The sequence below is a fragment of the Pyrus communis genome, chromosome 10 (genome assembly GCF_041283825.1).
Source record: "Pyrus communis isolate YQ-2024b chromosome 10, ASM4128382v1, whole genome shotgun sequence".
NCBI classification, from domain to species: domain Eukaryota; kingdom Viridiplantae; phylum Streptophyta; class Magnoliopsida; order Rosales; family Rosaceae; genus Pyrus; species Pyrus communis.
Window position 1 is genome coordinate 17,103,081 of NC_142574.1, and position 18,624 is coordinate 17,121,704.

General features: G+C 41.0%; 4 protein-coding genes and 1 non-coding gene across 7 annotated transcripts; all 5 read left to right on the forward strand.

Moving 5' to 3' along the window:
* The first annotated feature begins 666 nt into the window (after positions 1-666).
* Positions 667-1,838, forward strand: LOC148693619 (uncharacterized). The gene is made up of 2 exons (XM_088678067.1): positions 667-1,474; positions 1,795-1,838. Exons 1-2 carry the CDS (start codon positions 667-669, stop codon positions 1,836-1,838), a joined length of 852 nt encoding a protein of 283 aa, XP_088534193.1.
* A 3,939-nt stretch (positions 1,839-5,777) lies between these two features.
* Positions 5,778-6,644, forward strand: LOC137727550 (peptidyl-prolyl cis-trans isomerase 2). The gene has a single exon (XM_068466397.2). It carries the CDS (start codon positions 5,845-5,847, stop codon positions 6,394-6,396), a length of 552 nt encoding a protein of 183 aa, XP_068322498.1. The 5' UTR covers positions 5,778-5,844; the 3' UTR covers positions 6,397-6,644.
* Positions 6,645-7,035: 391 nt separating this feature from the next.
* LOC137729588 (putative magnesium transporter NIPA6) lies at positions 7,036-11,305 on the forward strand. 2 transcript variants are annotated; one of them, XM_068468565.2, is made up of 10 exons: positions 7,036-7,247; positions 7,345-7,902; positions 8,092-8,148; positions 8,256-8,346; positions 8,441-8,601; positions 8,707-8,834; positions 8,933-9,070; positions 9,549-9,641; positions 9,762-9,885; positions 10,391-11,305. In XM_068468565.2, exons 2-10 carry the CDS (start codon positions 7,779-7,781, stop codon positions 10,483-10,485), a joined length of 1,011 nt encoding a protein of 336 aa, XP_068324666.1. In that variant the 5' UTR covers positions 7,036-7,247; positions 7,345-7,778; the 3' UTR covers positions 10,486-11,305. The 2 variants fall into 2 exon arrangements, with proteins under 2 accessions (XP_068324666.1, XP_088533960.1); XM_088677834.1 differs by lacking the exon at positions 7,036-7,247 and having other exon boundaries at positions 7,405-7,902; positions 10,388-10,624.
* A 1,017-nt stretch (positions 11,306-12,322) lies between these two features.
* Positions 12,323-15,295, forward strand: LOC137728005 (eukaryotic translation initiation factor 4B3). 2 transcript variants are annotated; one of them, XM_088678518.1, is made up of 3 exons: positions 12,323-13,606; positions 14,567-14,722; positions 15,075-15,295. In XM_088678518.1, exons 1-2 carry the CDS (start codon positions 12,420-12,422, stop codon positions 14,673-14,675), a joined length of 1,296 nt encoding a protein of 431 aa, XP_088534644.1. In that variant the 5' UTR covers positions 12,323-12,419; the 3' UTR covers positions 14,676-14,722; positions 15,075-15,295. The 2 variants fall into 2 exon arrangements, with proteins under 2 accessions (XP_088534644.1, XP_068322982.1); XM_068466881.2 differs by lacking the exon at positions 15,075-15,295 and having other exon boundaries at positions 14,567-14,929.
* A 1,339-nt stretch (positions 15,296-16,634) lies between these two features.
* Positions 16,635-18,545, forward strand: LOC137730336 (uncharacterized). Its single transcript, XR_015951996.1, has 3 exons — positions 16,635-16,870; positions 17,073-17,535; positions 18,003-18,545. It is a non-coding gene; the product is annotated as an uncharacterized LOC137730336 (transcript).
* Positions 18,546-18,624: the final 79 nt, after the last annotated feature.

Consider the following 18,624-nt stretch of genomic DNA (forward strand, 5'->3'; position numbering starts at 1 on the left):
GTTTCAAAAGTAAAGAAGAGATCATCTCTACATCTCTTCCACTAAAATCACCAAATCAAGTGATCCAAACTTTTAAAATTTCATTCAACATTAATATTAAGCGGCAATATCTTGGAGTATGATTGTTTCCTTTCCTTTATTATAGGAATAGATTGATTTGTGTAATCCTTGTATAGTTGACTTCCTAGAATAGCCTATTGCATATTGTATAAAGCTTGTACTTCTTGTGAAGAAAATCAATATATGAAAACATCTTCAATACTTCCCTCTCACGGCTTAAACCCTAGAAACCTACGAAACCCTAGCAGGTCCATATTTTAACATGGTATCAGAGCATCGTTTCTGGTGACTCTGAATACCCCCCCCCCCCACCTTCAACGCTTCCGCACCACAACCAACAACATCGTCATCATGAGTGATTCAGGAACCAACACAAAACCATTAGAGATGGCTGCTGATCTCTCGAACCCGTTCTTATTACACCCCTCTGATCAACCTGGGAACATCTTGGTCTCCAAAACCCTTCAAGGAGACAACTACAACACATGGAGCCGTGCTATGCACATCAGTCTAAGTGCTAAGAACAAGCTAGGTTTGGTCGATGGAACCATTGACCCACCTGCTGAAACAGATAAACAATTTGCATTGTGGCAACGATGCAATGACATGGTCCTCGCGTGGATCCTGAATTCTGTGCATGAAGACATTGCAAGCAGCGTCTCCTACTACACATCATCAGCAGATGTGTGGGCTGACTTTCGTGATCGTTTCTCTCAAGGGAACGGTTCACGTGTTTATCAAATTAAGAGAGAAATTGTTGAGCACAGACAGGAGCAACAATCGATCTCAATCTACTACACAAAACTAAAGGCATTGTGGGATGAATTGACGTCCTATCATGAGCCCTCAACATGCACTTGTGGGGGTTTGAAGAAGATCAATGAACGTGATGAAAAGGAAAGAGTGATGCAGTTTCTCATGGGATTAAACGAGTCCTATGCCGCAGTACGTGGGCAAATCTTGTTGATGCAGCCACTTCCCGACACTCGGAAGGCATACTCTCTTGTTTTACAACAAGAGAAGCAAGTGGAGGTATCTCTCACTCGTCATAACAACAGTTTGCATGCTATGCATTTGACAAGCCATAGGGAATCTGCTGCACAACGAGGTAATTCCTCTATTAAGTGCTCATATTGTGATAAAAAATATCATACCGTAGATCGATGTTTTTATCTCTATGGCTTTCCACCGAGGCACAAATACCATGGCAAAAAGATGATCCCTCCTAACAAGAAGAAACCTGCGGCTAATCAAATAAAGACTGGCAATGAAGTCGCCACAGTCACGGATCAGCACCATCATGAAACCAGCAGTGACAGCCCCAAGTTCACTCCTGAAGAGTACAACCAAATCATGGCCATGCTCAAGAAAAACAACTTGGATGGTAATCCCCACCATTTTGCAAACGCCACAGGTACTCTTACACCTCTGTCTAATATGTCAGGAGCCTTACCACAGAAAACCCTATATTGGATCATTGATAGTGGGGCAACGGATCATATATCTCTTTCACCTCACTTGCTTCACAAGAAATCCATGTGTGATTATGTACAAATGCCGAATGGGGGAAAAGCCATTATAGAATCTGTTGGTTCCGTCCAAGCCACTCCTCTTATTAAACTTGATGATGTGTTACATGTTCCAAATTTTCAAGTTTATTTGTTATCCATTAGCAAACTCACTGAGTCTCTACAATGCATAGTGATTTTCTTTCCTACCTTTTGTGTGATACAGGACATGGCTACGAGGAGGACGATTGGCCTGGGCAAGCAATATAATGGGCTCTATTACTTGTCGTCGACACAAAATCCTCATCTAGCTCACAACGTCAACCGTTATTCAAACCTTTGGCACCGACGCTTAGGACATCCCTCCACCGATCCCCTACAACTTTTGACCAAGCAAGTTCCAACTATTATGTTTGATTCTAGTCATTTGTGTGACATTTGTCCCCTTGCTAAACAAACTCGTTTGTCTTTTCCGTCTAGTTTTATTTCATCTCAAGCACCTTTTGATTTAATACATTGTGATATTTGGGGACCTCATCGAGTCAATTATCATTCGGGGGCTAGATATTTTTTGACTATTGTTGATGATTATTCACGATTTACTTGGATCCATCTCATGCGTTTAAAATCTGAAACGCAAGGGTTGTTACATTCTTTTATTGCTTGGGTTCAAACACAATTCAATCGCATGATCAAGACGATTAGGGCAGATAATGGGGCTGAATTCATTTCTTTACGTTCTTTTTTTGATAGCAATGGTATTGTGTTTCACACTTCTTGTCCCTCTACTCCCCAACAAAATGGGGTCGTTGAAAGAAAACATCGCCATCTTTTAAATGTTGGGCGAGCACTTCGTTTTCAAGCCAATTTACCTTTAATTTTTTGGGGGGAAAGTGTTCAAACGGCATGTTATTTAATCAATCGCTTACCAACACCACTCCTTCATCACAAAACCCCATTTGAGCTTTTACATTGTACACTTCCAGATTTTCATCACTTGCGTGTGTTTGGTTGCTTATGCTATGCCACGAATCTCACTCCCACACACAAATTTGATCAACGTGCTCGGAAATGCATATTTTTTGGATATCCTCTTGGTCAAAAGGGGTACCGTGTTTATGACCTCACTACCCACAAATTCTCCACCTCCCGTGATGTGGTCTTTCATGAAGACACTTTTCCCTTTACTTCCCAACCACCAGATCACCAACGTGATAGTGTTGTCCTCCCCCTTCCCCTTGATACTACCATTAACTCTCCTTTATCACCTCCACATCCCAACCATAGTATTCACCTTCCCATCGACCCACTTGCCCCTACCACCACTACCATCACCCTCCCATCACACGACACACCACCTACCCTTGCCACCACCTCTTCCCCGGACCCTCTCATCACCGAGCCTGCCCCTTCACCTCTTCCCCTTGCCACTCGCCACTCCAACCGTCCTCCAAAACCCTCTGTGCGACTTCAGGGCTATCATTTATATCATGTACACTCTCTTGCTCCCAGTGCCACCTCCTCTTCCATGTCAGGTACACGTTACCCTTTATCTCATTATGTTTCTTATGCTCATCTTTCTTCTTCCCACCGTTTTTTTGCTTGTGCCATTTCCACCATTGTCGAACCCACTACTTTTGAGCAAGCCAATAGTGATCCTGCATGGCAAGCCGCCATGCAATTTGAACTCCTAGCCCTGGAACAAAATCAGACTTGGACTCTCACTCGTCTCCCTCCCGGTCATCGAGCTATTGGTTGCAAATGGGTTTACAAGGTCAAGTATCATTCAGATGGGTCTGTCGAGCGTTATAAAGCTCGCCTTGTTGCCAAGGGTTTTACACAACGTGAAGGTATCGATTACAAAGAGACTTTCGCCCCCGTTGCCAAACTTATTACCGTCCGCTGTCTTTTGGCCGTAGCTTCTATTCGTCGTTGGTCTCTCCACCAAATGGATGTTCAAAATGCCTTCCTCCATGAAGACCTTGGGGAAGAAGTCTATATGCAACTGCCTCCCGGTCTTCGTCGTCAGGGGGAGCACAATATATGCCAACTCAACAAGTCACTTTACGGGCTTAAACAAGCTTCTCGAAGCTGGTTTCACAAATTTTCCACTGCCATACACCAAGCTGGATATCAACAATCCAAGGCCGATTATTCCTTGTTCACCAAGGTACGTGATCACTCATTCACAGCTATACTAATCTACGTCGATGACATGATCATCACAGGCAACGATGAAGAGGCCATTCGTGATCTCAAACAGTTCCTTCACACTCAGTTTCGAATCAAGGATATGGGACCATTAAAATACTTTCTCGGCGTAGAGGTGGCTCGGTCTTCTCAAGGTATTTCTATCTCGCAACGGAAATACACACTTGACATTCTTAATGAAGCCGGCTTACTGGGTGCCAAACCTGCTAAATTTCCCATGGAAGAAAATTTGAAGTTATCTCCAACAGAAGGGCAAGTTCTTCATGATGCCTCGAAGTATAGGAGGCTTGTTGGTAAACTTATTTACCTCACGATCACTAGACCGGAAATTTCATATGCAGTTCATGTACTCAGCCAATACATGCAACAACCAAGAAAACCACATTTAGATGCAGTTCATCGTCTCTTGCGATACTTAAAAGGGGCACCTGGACAAGGACTTCTATTTCCTTCAAAGGGGGACTTAATCTTGGCTGGATATTGTGACGCCGATTGGGCTCGATGTTCAATTACAAGGAGATCTGTCACGGGTTATTGCATATTCCTTGGAGGAGCATTGGTATCTTGGAAGACTAAGAAACAAACCACCGTTTCTCGATCTTCAACAGAAGCAGAGTATCGTGCCATGGCCTCTGCGACGTGTGAGCTTACATGGATGAAATATTTGTTGGCTGACTTACGAGTTGATCATCGTGTGCCAGCAAAACTGCATTGTGACAATCAAACGGCTCTTCATATAGCAGCCAATCCCGTGTTCCACGAGCGTACCAAACATATAGAGATCGATTGCCATGTTGTTTGTGAACGTATTCAATCAGGGGTTATCACGACAGCTTACGTTCGTACTAGAGCACAGTTGGCTGATATATTTACCAAGCCGTTTGGACAAGGGAAGTTTCAATCATTACTTGGCAAGATGGGTGTGATTGACATTCACATTCCACCTTGAGGGGGAGTATTAAGCGGCAATATCTTGGAGTATGATTGTTTCCTTTCCTTTATTATAGGAATAGATTGATTTGTGTAATCCTTGTATAGTTGACTTCCTAGAATAGCCTATTGCATATTGTATAAAGCTTGTACTTCTTGTGAAGAAAATCAATATATGAAAACATCTTCAATACTTCCCTCTCACGGCTTAAACCCTAGAAACCTGCGAAACCCTAGCAGGTCCATATTTTAACAATTAAAAAATTATTATAGTTTTTAAAGAGTCAAAATAAATAGGACGTTTTTAAATGTCTGAATCACTTGATCAGATGATCTTAATAGAAAAAATCCGAAAATAAATCTTTTCTCTCTAAAGTGAAATTACAAGAGAATCACTTTATGTTTATAATACTATATTTTATAGAGTAATGTTATTCATACGATATTTTTGTACTGTATTTTTATATCATCTTAGGTGATATTTGATGTTGACAATCACATCATTTGAATTAATAAGATTTTTAAATTTAGTTCATTATTTAATAAACTAATAATTAAGAAAAACTAGTTAATTAAATGATGATTGTGATATACGAGAAGTCTTTCTTTTTCATTTTCTTAGGTTTTGCAAATTTTTCAAATGATGTGAATTTCTACATCAGATATCATATAAAGTGGTATAAAAACATGGTATGAATAGCATTATCATATTTTATAACGATGGAATGAAAATTACTGTAAAAATCAGATTCAAAAGTAAGACTCTTAACTCAATAATAACTCATGTTATCATTGGTATGGCACAATATCTTTTGTTATTGAAATAAAAATTAATATTAAATTATGAGATGATAGATGATCTCATTCCAAAAATGACAAAGGCATATACCCAGCATGCCCACTTCATTCAGCCTCGGATCCCAAAATACACCACGGTTAAAAAGCCGACCCAACCACGGTTAGCCCGTCCCTCTTCGGATTCGCTCCACGTTTTTCAATCCAACGGCTGACAGAAACTTGACCTAGACATTCCCCGCAGAAACCCTTTTATAAATCCCCGCGTCTTCGTGACCTTGACCACGCATCACAAAGCCCAATACCACTCTCTTGATTGTCTCCTCTAGAACGAACCGCAATGGTAGACCCGAAGGATTTAGAACGAACCGCAATGGTAAACCCGAAGGTTTTCTTTGACATGACGATCGGAGGCCGGCCGGCCGGCCGAATCGTGATGGAGCTCTTCGCCGACACCACCCCCCGCACCGCGGAGAACTTCAGGGCTCTCTGCACCGGCGAGAAGGGCACAGGCCGCTCCGGCAAGCCCCTCCACTACAAGGGATCCGCCTTCCACCGCGTGATCCCCGGGTTCATGTGCCAGGGAGGTGACTTCACCGCCGGAAACGGCACCGGAGGAGAGTCGATCTACGGCGCCAAGTTCGCGGACGAGAACTTCCAGAAGAAGCACACCGGACCTGGAATATTATCCATGGCCAACGCGGGTCCCGGAACCAACGGATCTCAGTTCTTCATCTGCACAGCCAAGACCGAGTGGCTCGACGGCAAGCACGTGGTGTTCGGGCAGGTGATCGAGGGGCTGGATGTGGTGAAGAACATCGAGAAGGTCGGATCTGGACAGGGAAGGACCTCAAAGCCGGTGGTTGTCGCCGACTGTGGCCAGCTATCCTAGACGGCGCCGCTTGGGCTGCTGATGTATGGACGATGGAAACGTCGTCGTGTTATGCGATGAGTGTTTAAATTTGGGTATTAAAGTAGGTGGGGTCATATTAGAGTTTGGGTATGGACCTTATTATGGTTTTAATTTTCTAATTTGCCGTATAATGCTCTTCCGGTGGTTTCTGACCCGAGATTGAGACTCTTTATTCTGTATTGAAATGAGCTATTATCGTTAAATAAAATAGGTCTTATTCTCAATTATTATTAACTATCTTTCTTTTCCAATTGATTTTCTTTTTGGTTTATCATTTAATTATTAATTGTTAATTGTTAATTGTTGATCCACTTGTGTTTTTGGACTCTTGTGCTTGTTGGCATCTTCAGTATCTTGTATTGGAAAATGTATGTTGTATTTGTGGTTGCAACCTAGTAATGTATCTTATTGTTTTACTTGTTTATGAACCCGTTCGATGTAAATGCGTTTGGCGCGTCCGCCCGCCGCTGTCATCCAACTGATCACGTGACTTACTGTAGTGGAGGCAGATGTGCTGCGCCCATAAATCCACTGCCCAGCCTGTGAACCCATAACTGGAGTGTAACTGTAACAGCGTTAAAATTCAAACAAATTCAAAAGGAAAAAAATAGGAAGACCGAACAAAGATACTGCTACCGTCGCCAAAGCAGATCCAACACAAAATGGCTTCCAAACCCAATTAATAACAATTACAGGGATTTGAATTAGCCTTCTTCTAAACCCATTTGAAAAATCGAATCAGATAAGCCTAATTTTTTATACAGTTTTAACGATTCGAATTTAGAATTTCGGATCTAAAGGAATTTTCCAGCTCGTCCACTTCGGCCGAGGTGAGCTGAAGTTTTCTGATTTTTCTTTAATTTTTTTTTGTGTTTTTTTTTTTTTTTTTTTTTTCTGGCAAGTTAACAGAGTTAAAATGTTGTTAAGTCCTAGGACACTTGTCAACATACGAATGTATGCAAACCGCAAGGGGTCTTGGCACGTGCCAGAAGAACAAGGACATGCTCGTCATTTCAGTACGGCCCCGCAACAAGTCACGGGCCAATAGAATCAGCTCCCGCAACATGGGGGTAACCAAGGCGCGAAGCAGGGAATCATTACCTCGGTCCGGACGGCCACCGGAAACTTCCGACAAGACGACTGAACTTGGGAGTCGCGAGAGAGGATTTCAATTTAGCAAATAAATCAGGAATATATAATTAGAATTAACAGAAATTACAGATCGCTCGCTCTCTCTTTCTCTCTACTCTTTGAGAGCTTTGGAGGCGTATTGCAATTTACAGAGAAAGAGAGGAGAGAAACCAGTTGTAAAATTCTGGTTGGCGGGAAATCGAACCCTAGAGAGAGAGACAGAGAGACCGATGGGGTTTTCGGAGAATACAAAGGGGTTGATACTGGCGATGGCGTCGAGCGCCTTCATCGGGGCGAGCTTCATCCTGAAGAAGAAGGGTCTCAAGCGCGCCGCCGCCGCCGGCACCCGAGCAGGTAAGTTTTAGTTGGATGCAATCCCCAGATATTGGGAATTGGAGTAAATTACAAATATGTAATCAAACGATTCAATTTTTAAAAATTCTTCTAATTGATGGGTTCCAGAAACCCAACTGGCTGATTGATTTGTTATGGTGATCTCATTGATTTGTTTGATTGATAATTTGTCTAATTTGAGTTGTGTAGGAGTTGGTGGGTATGCATACTTACTAGAACCACTCTGGTGGGCTGGCATGATCACCAGTAAGTGTAGCTCAAACACTCTCCCTGCAGAAAATTTGACCGAATTCCTAAGTAGATGTGAGTTATTGATATTCGGTTTTCGATTTTCGATTTTTCCAACTGGGTAGTGATTGTTGGGGAAGTTGCCAATTTCGTGGCTTATGTATATGCTCCGGCAGTTCTTGTAACCCCACTTGGTGCACTGAGTATAATCGTCAGGTAAATGCACTTGTATAACACTCAGTTCATTTCTGTGCTGATTATTGTGTGAAAGTTTGTGTTTCCGTCTTACGGGTTTGTTGGATTTGTCCAGTGCTGTTTTGGCTCACTTCTTGTTGAAGGAACCAATAACGAAAATGGGTATTGTCGGATGTGTTACCTGCATCGTGGGATCAGTTGTGATTGTGATCCATGCACCTCAGGAGCATAGTCTAAATTCTGTAGAGGAAATCTGGGTCCTGGCGACCCAAACAGGTTCGTGAATCGTGACCTCTATCTCGTCCTTTTCTCTTTCAATGCTACTTGTCATAAAACCTTCATTGGCTTGTTTAACTTGACGTGTTTTTCTTTTCTACACAGCCTTTCTGATTTATGTTGGAGTTACAATTTCCCTAGTGTTAGTTTTGGTCTTGCATTTTGAACCTCGGTATGGACAAACGAACATACTAGTCTATTTGGGAATCTGTTCCTTGATGGGTTCACTTACGGTAACTATCCTTTTCTTGTTTGCTAAGTACGTATAGTCATTTTGTTCTTATATGTTCAAATTGTTAGGTGCTTAGCTGTGTACGTTGTGCTACTTCAGGTTGTAAGCATAAAGGCAATTGGAATTGCTATAAAGCTAACTCTTGAGGGAGTAAGTCAGATAGCTTATCCACAGACATGGTTTTTTCTGACAGTTGCAATAATCTGCGTTGTTACACAGTTAAATTACCTTAACAAGGTCAGTTTGCTCTTTTAATTTTGGCACCTTCCTCCAAGACCATCGTCACTGGCATTTATGTGGCAACTAGCCATTTTTTTGCTAAGTGTCTGCTCTACCTGCAATGCCTAATTTGTATTTCCTTTCTTAGATCCTGTTCAGCCCATTTGTTTACCTTTTGACTACATCGTGTTCCTAGCCTATAAAGGAGGGGCAATTGATGTATAACTTGTCAATATAATAGCAGTAGATAAAGCGTAGAGTATTTGCATTCTGATTAATTTGGAAATTTCTCAAAGTCTTTTCAATTGAAATTTGAAAGTAAGTTTAAGTTGGTTTACTTATTGAAAAATTCAGCTTATCACATGCTGCTTGGATGATAATCTTGTTGGTATTTTCTTTCAGCCATCTTTTAACTCAGATCTCTCTAGAAGTTCGGATTATAAATAATTACATGCTGAGTCTCGTATCACTTATGTTGCCAGCATCTTTGTTTCAGGCTTTGGATACATTCAATGCTGCAATTGTTGCCCCAGTATATTATGTGATGTTCACAACTCTGACCATAATTGCTAGTGTAATAATGTTCAAGGTAGATTTCTTGATCTATAGACTGGGGTTTCCTTCTGATGCCTTAATTTGTTACTTGTTTGCCATGCAATTATGAAGACATCGGATTCTGATTTCACGTTGTTTCCTATATTCTAAACAGGATTGGTCTGGTCAGAATGTAAGCAGCATAGCCTCTGAAATATGTGGATTCATCACTGTGCTGTCAGGAACCATCATACTCCATGCAACAAGAGATCAGGAACCACCTGCTCCACAACCACAAGGTATATATATGGACTTTGTTTCCTTAACCTGTATTATCTGGGATTTGGGGCTCTTTATTATACTTAATTTCTCCTTTAAATTCAAATCAATATTGCAAGTAAAAATTCTGATCTAATAAACAGGTTGAATATAAAACAGATGCTGCAAGACATTTGGTTTCCTCATGATAAGAAAACTAAGATCAGGAATAAAATTTACAATGTGGTAACATTCCATCACCATTTTAACTACTACTCTGGTTGAGCACCAAAAGAGAAAAAAAATACTTCGCATGGTGTGTTTCTTTGTCGGGTTGAACTGTTTCAGGAGTTGGTGTGATTAACACATTGGTTTGACTAAGGATCATGTTACAGTTACACTTACAGTTGGCTATAACATTTACTTTCTTTGCTTGTGATTGGTACCGGGAAACTCTTCTTCAGAGTGCTTTTGAATCTTAGTATATGGTAAATCTTTGTATTGGGTTTTGACTTGAACTTACAATAGTTCTTCTCGTCATAGCAGGAACTGTAACATGGTACATTAGAGGAGAGTCAGTGAAGAGTTCTGAAGATGAACGTTTGCTCACTTTACAGAATTCAGATTATCCTGAACCGTAATACCAATTTTAATCTGCAACAATCATCTTGAAGAATGCAATCCCAAGCAATGAAGCTGCACTGCAACTATCATTTTGATAGGAGTTAGTCTGTGGGCATCCAGCACGTTGCTAACTATTTTACCCTTACTCTTCTAAAAAACATTGCACTCCCATCCACCGTCCCCTTTCGTCCCCTTCCTCTATCCCATTACTGGCCTGTTTTATAATTTCTTTTCTTTAGCAATGTGTTGGGTGCCTATAGAACCACCCTTTAAAGAGTGTTTGTAGATGGGGAGTTCCTGGTTTCTTCTAGGCAGACATTGGAGCTATTAGCAGATTGCGGAGTTACTTTTATGTGCTTCATCGGCCAGCAGATGAGGCCCTCAGTGAGTTGTGTTTGTGGCACCCCTCTGAATGCTAAGTTCTGAATCATCCTCCGTCAGGAATGGGGTTACAGTTCTGTATCAACATCAGGGAATAGAGAGACTTGTGATGCTGGTGATGTCCAATCTCTTCACGACGGGCTAATGGCATCTGTACATAATGATGCTCAGCTTCTCATTCACTAGTTTCGTTCATGATCCTCGTTGATATCCAAATGAGTTTGATTGTTTCCTCTCTTTCTAGTGTGTATCATCCCGGCATTGATAGATTATAGAATAGAGCTGATAGACAGAGTTACGTTTTAATGGGCAAATACTACATGGAATTTGTAAATCTTGTATAAACTCTTCAATTTTGGGTTTTCTTGTCAATGAGTTTACCTTTTTTCTGAAAGAAAAAAAAGACATGGATGGCTTCACTCACAAATGTGAAATGTCCATCTACATATATCCGAATCTGCAGATTGTGCAATATTTTACCATTTGAATGTAATCTTCCCAAATTGCTTTAGCCCATAAGAAATGATAAATAGTGGGTTCTAGGTAAAAAAGGGAAAAGAGGAATCACTGATTTCAATTTCAATCCTATGGATATGGACACATATGGGAAAATTGGAATAAGTTTGTAATGGAATGCATTCAATTCAACAAAAAAGACCTTAGAGGTAAGGTAACGCTCTCGACCATTTAAATTATAAGTTATTTTTGGATATAAGTGTGTCCATGCATAATTTAAACTCCTTCGAAGTTAAAATTCTATTTATTTTTATTAGATAACGACTTTGGCACCTCCGTTCTAAAATACCCCATCTTGAACCGACTAGCTTTTTGTTTCGTGATATAGGAAATAGAGATTGTAAGGTATCCCCCTCATTACAAGAAAAATACTCCCAATTCAAATTTGAAAATGTGTAGAAATTAAACTAAATTTGTTAGCCCTTTCTTTGTATATGAGAAAATCTAAGTTGCAATCGGGTTCCCTTTTCGTTTGTATACGAGAAATTCTAAGCTTTAATCGTGTTATATGTAATGAGAGATGCTAATAAACTAATGGTTTTTAACTTGTACACGATAAATATGAAGTTATAATCGGATCACCTGTTCGTTTATATGCAAAAAATTTTAAACTTTAATCGTGTCATATGTAATAAGATAATCTTTAACTTGTATACGACAAATTTGAAGTTGTAATCGAATCATATGTTCGCTTGTATGCGAAAACTTTAAAAGTGCATTTCAAGTACCATTTTACTTGCATAAGAGGAATTTCGCTTCACACCATAAAAGATACTAATAAGGAAAAATTAAAAAAAAAAAAAAAATTAGAAGTCAGATTCCTTCTCCATATCAAAAAACAAAAAATTAAAAACAAATTAAAAGTCAGAATCCCCATCCGATTCGGAAAATCATAAACTCCAATCAACCGTCGGATCAGATCCTCATCCCTTACCCTATATATTCGTAGAACCCCTTCACCGCTTCTCCACAACGCAACCCCGAAAACCGACTTCGCGCAAGAGAATAAAAAGGAGCCACCTTTTCAGTTTTCCACAGAGCTACCACTGCAACCATGGCGGCCACCGTGTCTCCGTGGGCCAAGCCCGGCGCCTGGGCCCTTGCCGCCGAGGAGCAGGAAGCCGAACTCGAACAGCAAGCCAAAGAGGAACAACAACGCGCCGTTGAGCCGCCCTCCGCTGACTTCCCATCTCTCTCTGCAGCCGCCGCCACCAAGCCCAAGAAGAAGAAACAGACCATCTCCCTCGCCGAGTTCAATAACTTTGGGGCGCCCAAACCCAAGCCCGCGGAGCATCCCGTGGGCCTGACCCACGAGGACCGGATGCTTTTGCCGACCGGTCCGCGCGAGCGAACAGCCGAGGAGCTTGATCGGAATCGGCTCGGCGGCGGGTTCAGGTCTTATGGGGGCGATCGGGGAAACAGCAGGTATTCCAATGGTGACGAGTCTTCGGAGTCGAAGTGGGGTTCGGGTCAGAGGAAGGAAGGTGGGTTTGGGAGGGAATCGAACCGAGATGAGCCTTCGAGAGCGGATGAGGTTGATGATTGGGGCGCCAAGAAGAAATCGATGCCGGGAAATGGGTTTGAGAGGAGGGAGAGAGGAGGACCTGGAGGTAGTTTTTTTGGTGGGTCACAGTCGAAGGCTGATGAATCCAACAGCTGGGTATCGAATAAGAGCTCCATGCAGTCGGAGGGACGGAGATTTGGCGGTGGTGGCAGCGGGTTTGATCGGGAGAGGAAAGTAGGGTTCCCATCTAATGGAGGTGCTGATTCTGATAATTGGGGGAGGAAGAAGGAGGAGACTAATGGTGGGTCTGGATTTGATAGAGAGAGAAAAGTTGGGTTCGTTTCCAATGGCGGTGGTGCGGATTCTGATGTTTGGGGGAAGAAGAGAGAGGAGAGTAATGGTGGTCTTGGTGAGAGTACTGCGAGGCCCAGGCTTAATTTGCAGCCGAGGAGTTTGCCTGTGAGCAACGAGACCTCACCAGGGTCGACCACTCCACCGAAGCCCAAGGGCTCTAACCCATTTGGTGCAGCAAGGCCGAGGGAAGAGGTGTTGGCGGAGAAGGGGAAGGACTGGAAGGAGATTGATGAGCAGCTTGAGTCTGCTAAGATTAAGGAGGTGAAGGAGATAGCGAACAGCGAGTCGTTTGGGAGGAGTTTTGGGATGGGAAATGGGCGTGCTGGTGATCGAACTGAGAGAGCTTGGAGGAAGCCTGATTCGGCTGATTCACGGCCCCAGAGGTTGGTTATTTCAGTAATATGATTGATTGGGAATCTGAAATACTCGAAGTTAGGATGCTTAATTGTGAAGTTTGATCCTTTCTATACTTTTGCATGTTGATTTTGATTGTATGTTGCTGTTAGAATTGTTTGAATAAGTTTTTGGGAAATGTTGCTCGATGGAACAGTGACTTCGCATATTGGTTTTATGTTGTGTGTGAGTCATTCAGTTTTTCTTTGTATAAAGGGATAGTTTTGGTTAACTCTCTAAACCTTGTGGGGGAGATGTAGGGCATTCATGTACACATCTATGTCCAAGGGAAGCTTTTTGAACTCTTGACAATGTTTCTGTATTTCAAAAGAATTTTTCTCTGCTGACCATTGTCTGCCATCTTATTGATTAGTGTTTACGGAATTCTTGGTGGTTTGATGAAATGAAATCCACTTCTGAGGTGTTTTGTTATGATCCGTCTCATGTGTGTGCATGGACAAAATTAAATTAGTGGCACTTTTTCATTTTGTACCTTATTACATATTTTGAAGGTTGAGTGGTGATCTGTAGATGCGTATCCTTCTGCTGTTTGCACACGCGCGCGCACACACGCAAACACACTCACACTCGCTAGCTTGCTCACTTAGCCCCCTAACCCTGCAGCTGCACAAGGAAAGAAGGTGTTTTATGCACTAATTGCTCGCTCGCACACTTAGCCCCCTAACTCTGCAGCTGCACAAAGAAAGAAAGTGTTTTACGCACTAATTGTAGTTGCTAGTATATGCTAATTTCTGAATACTGGGCTAGAAGGATATAACCATCTTCAATGGAATCATTTAAAGTTTAAGGCTCATTCAACCATGCATTCCTCGTCCGTTAGTTTCAACTTTGTAACTTGTCACTGTGCGATTGCATGTGCTTCTAACTACGTGTTTCCTATTTTCAGATTTTGTTAAAACTTTGATCCTCATTGTTTTCTTTGGGTGCAGTGCTGATAAAAGTGAGACTAGGAGCAATTCTGAGGAACCACAGAACGAGCATGTTGAGTCGGAGAACGGGCATATGGAACCAGGGAACGAGCATGTTGATGAAAATTGAAGAGGAGGTTGTACAAGTTCGGTGTGAGGCATGGGAAAAGATTTAAGGTTACTAGAGAGCTTGGATCCATGAGGCTGTTGAATTTTCAGTTTCTATAATTTATGTTCCCTGCTGCGACTGTTATACATTGAACTTGAGACGATTTTTGTAGGCTTTTTAAACAGTTAAACTAGTTTTGCTTATAGGATTTGTTTGTATGTTGTATTTAAGATTGGGAACTACTGTTACTCTAATTATTATTTTTGACCCTTAAAGCTCCCGGTTCCCACATTTGTTGAGCGCTTGTGCATGGTGTGCAGATTTTGGTTTTGAAGTCGTGATCAAGTAAATCTAGAGTTTTCAGGTGTTCTCTATAACTTTCTTCTTTGCTTTGACATGTGATGTTGTATAACTTTGTAGGTTTCTGTTTGTGCGATCGATATGTTGCTGAATGTCTGCTTGGTGCGAGATGAATAGGGAACGATACAGGACCAGGGTTATCGCTTACTGTATTTATGTATTCTGGGTTCATGCATTTGTTCTGCCATATTGAAAATATCTGGTTCATATAATAATGTAATTGATACTATGAGCAAAATTTGAGGCAGAGATTCTCTATGCACGACGTCCATGAAGAAGAAGTTTGAGGCTTCATTATAAAAATAATCGCCCATATGGAGAGTAGTTCAATTTACTCGTAAGTTTATGCAAAATTCCTCATCAATTTGAGATTCATTCTTATCTGTCCATTTTTTACTTAAATGACCCTCATTGAGAAACTCTAATTTAAACTCGACTCTTTTTACACTGAAACAGACTTCTTGTTTAAAAAAGAACTACGTGTTTTTCGTCTCTCACACATCAAAATAAAAAGTTCACCTTCTTCTTGTGCCCTAGCTATCACATGGACAGACACAAGAGAAAGGCCATACCTTTTGCAGACGTGGATTGGCTGGCTTTGCAAATCATCACTCTTTCTCTCGTGGTCTCATGAATGTGTGTGGTGCTACTTTTACGGCCAACGAATACCCCCCAACAGCAACGGCTTGAAATTCATATTATACATCTGGCGGCAAACCCACCCATGTCTAATAATGGTAATATGGACTTTTTATTTTATTGCCTAGAAAGCAAAAACTCCGGCCCACCGACTGGTGTTTTCTTCGCCGGTTTTCAAAATTAACAATGTTTACTGGTGTAACTTATTAGTATAACCTAGTGGTATACTTTTGTACTTGTAAGTGAGAGGTTTTAGATTTGATTCTCGCAAAAAGCAAGTTTGAACCACATTATTGCTAATATTGTTTGTTAAAAAGAAAAAATATTATTTTACTCATATAATTTAGGGTACCCTATAATTTACTTCTACTATTAATTTCAGTTGAAGTTCACATGGAAAGCGTTTTCAACTTTTGACTTGCGTAACTGGAGGTAACTAGTTAGGTTTACAACGAGACTTAGGTTTCATTACTACGTATAATTTAGAATCCACATGCATATTTGATACAGAATGATTGTAATACTATTGCACATGGATGCTAAGTTGTACAAATCAACAAAAAATAAACATTTGATCGAAACTAGTATTGGAAGTAAACCGTAAGCATAAATTTGGTAAATTTAAAATCAGTACTTAAATTTATCAATTATCATGAACAACGACTATTACTTGTGACTTTCAATCAAAATTCAAAGAGATTTCAAGTTCGAATCAGCTATCTTATTTGACAAAACTCATGCATGGAATAGTGCAATTAAATCTCCAACTCATGCACATTAAGTTAATTTCTAGATCTAGATGGTTTAGGCCATTAACTGTTGGTCCATGACACTTGTGATTCAAACATTAATCGTAATGAAACCAAGAATATGGGGCTATTAGAACCAAGCCTTAAATGTACCTCTGCAAGTCTGTACTATCAATTGTCCCTCCCAGTTTGAAAAATAGTGTTCCCCTTCCACTCACCATAAATATTGGCAGTTGAGAGTTTGGCATATAAGAATTGCTTTCACTCCTAGTTCTTCACTCTCTCTCTCTCTCTCTCTCTCTCTCTCTCTCTCTCTCATGGATTGGCCGGAGAAATTCTTTTTTGTAGCAATTCTGGTTTTGTTTGTAGCCATTGATGCAGCTCAGGCAAATACAATGGTGAGTGGCACTGTCTTCTGTGACCAATGCAAAGATGGTGAAAGATCCCTCTTTGATTACCCCATCTATGGTGAGTTCCGTACTCCTTAATTCCTAATACTACATTCTCCTTTTTAATTTATTTTCGGCGATTGAAGCCGAAAGAAAGTAAGACATCCGCAGCTGTAGATTTTTTAGTATGAACCGCTATACACTGTAGCATAGTAGAATTTTTCAGTCACATTCTCTACTTAGACTCTTAGTGCTAAACTTATATGCTTTGATTTTTGTAGGAGTAAAAGTACAAGTGGCATGTAGTGACAGTAATGGGCAAATCACAATGTCAAGGGAAGAGACTACAAATTGGTTTGGAAACTATGCCATCGGGTTTGATGGGACACCAGATTTGAGTGGCTGTTATGCTCAGATTTCTTCAAGCACAGGGAGTGGCTGTGTGGTTAGTGCTGGTCCTGCTCAAAGTCTTAGACTTGTGTTTAGAATGTTTGACGTGGGGATGTATGTTGTGGACTCTTTGCTCACTCAGCCTGCTCAACCCATGTCATTTTGCCCCAAGTCATCTAATCCTGTGCCTGCACCGGTAACACCGGTTAACCCTCTACCTAAACCAGTGACGCCGGCAAGCCCTCCGCCTTTTAGGCTCCCCCCAATGCCTCGATTACCTCCACTGCCACCACTGCCCTCGTTGCCTCCAATGCCGTCGATGCCCTTCTTAGAAGCTACAGCATGCCCACATCAGTAAGTTATTCATTAAGCAAATCGCGTTCTTGTTGGATTGTGTCATTCATTCTTTCGCAAATCACGATTTGACACATTGTAGAATATTTATAAAAAAGTTTACACTCAAGTGTAAACTGTGATTGGCAATCAAGTAAGAATGACTTTCACCATAGGGATGAGCCAAATATGACTTTACCAAGTTGTACTAGACTAAAATGCATTAGGGTTTAAGGCTGTTTAGCACAACTAATTCACTGCAAAAAATTAAGATTTGTTTCTTCGTAAAAGTGCAAAATGGGTTAATTTACTATGGTATACATGACTGTTTCATGACAAGTTGACAACTAAATCTTGATATAGTGATATTTCTTTTTTCAAATGAATTCCAAGTTCGAACATGCCTTCCCTTTCTATTAGCAAGAAGAAATGTGTTCCTAGTTGGCAAGCTTCTTTTGCTGACTCTGTGATCGGATTGTGATTCTCAGACAGTGGACACTACCAGAGCACAAATGCTACTGAAGGGCAGTGAACCCGAACACGAAGGTAGCCGTTATTTTTGGACCGGTGGCGGCTGGGAGATATGGGACTGACCTCACATTGTGGCAAGGCCTACAAGGAAGAGGAGACCCTTATAGGACACTCCTAAGGGAAGGGATCACTGCATTTCTCAACTCCTACAACAGCCTTCAATTTCCTTACAATTCAATTGTTGTGGTTCAGCATTTGAATTGGGGCTTGATGGGCTCCAACAGAAATGTCCTCCTTACAGGATTGAGGTTCATTAGGGCTAATTCAGGTTATGGGAAAGTCCCTTGCAAATTTACTGCTTGCAAGTGATTTGTGTTTAAGCTTGCTTCTATGTTTATCTTAGGCTACAATTATGTATTTTTCATTTTAGAGAGAGGGAGGCCGAGAGTCGAACTCTAATTATTATGAGTATAGAGTTAAAGTGCTCTGCCATTGAAGCTATAAGCTCTTGCGTAATATAATATGTACAATACATTTTTATGTATTGTATTTTAACAGTAGTTCATCTTCGTCTATATTTTTTGTGTTGGGTTGTATTTCATCCATATCTTACTACGTACCAAGTAGGATTCATCATTG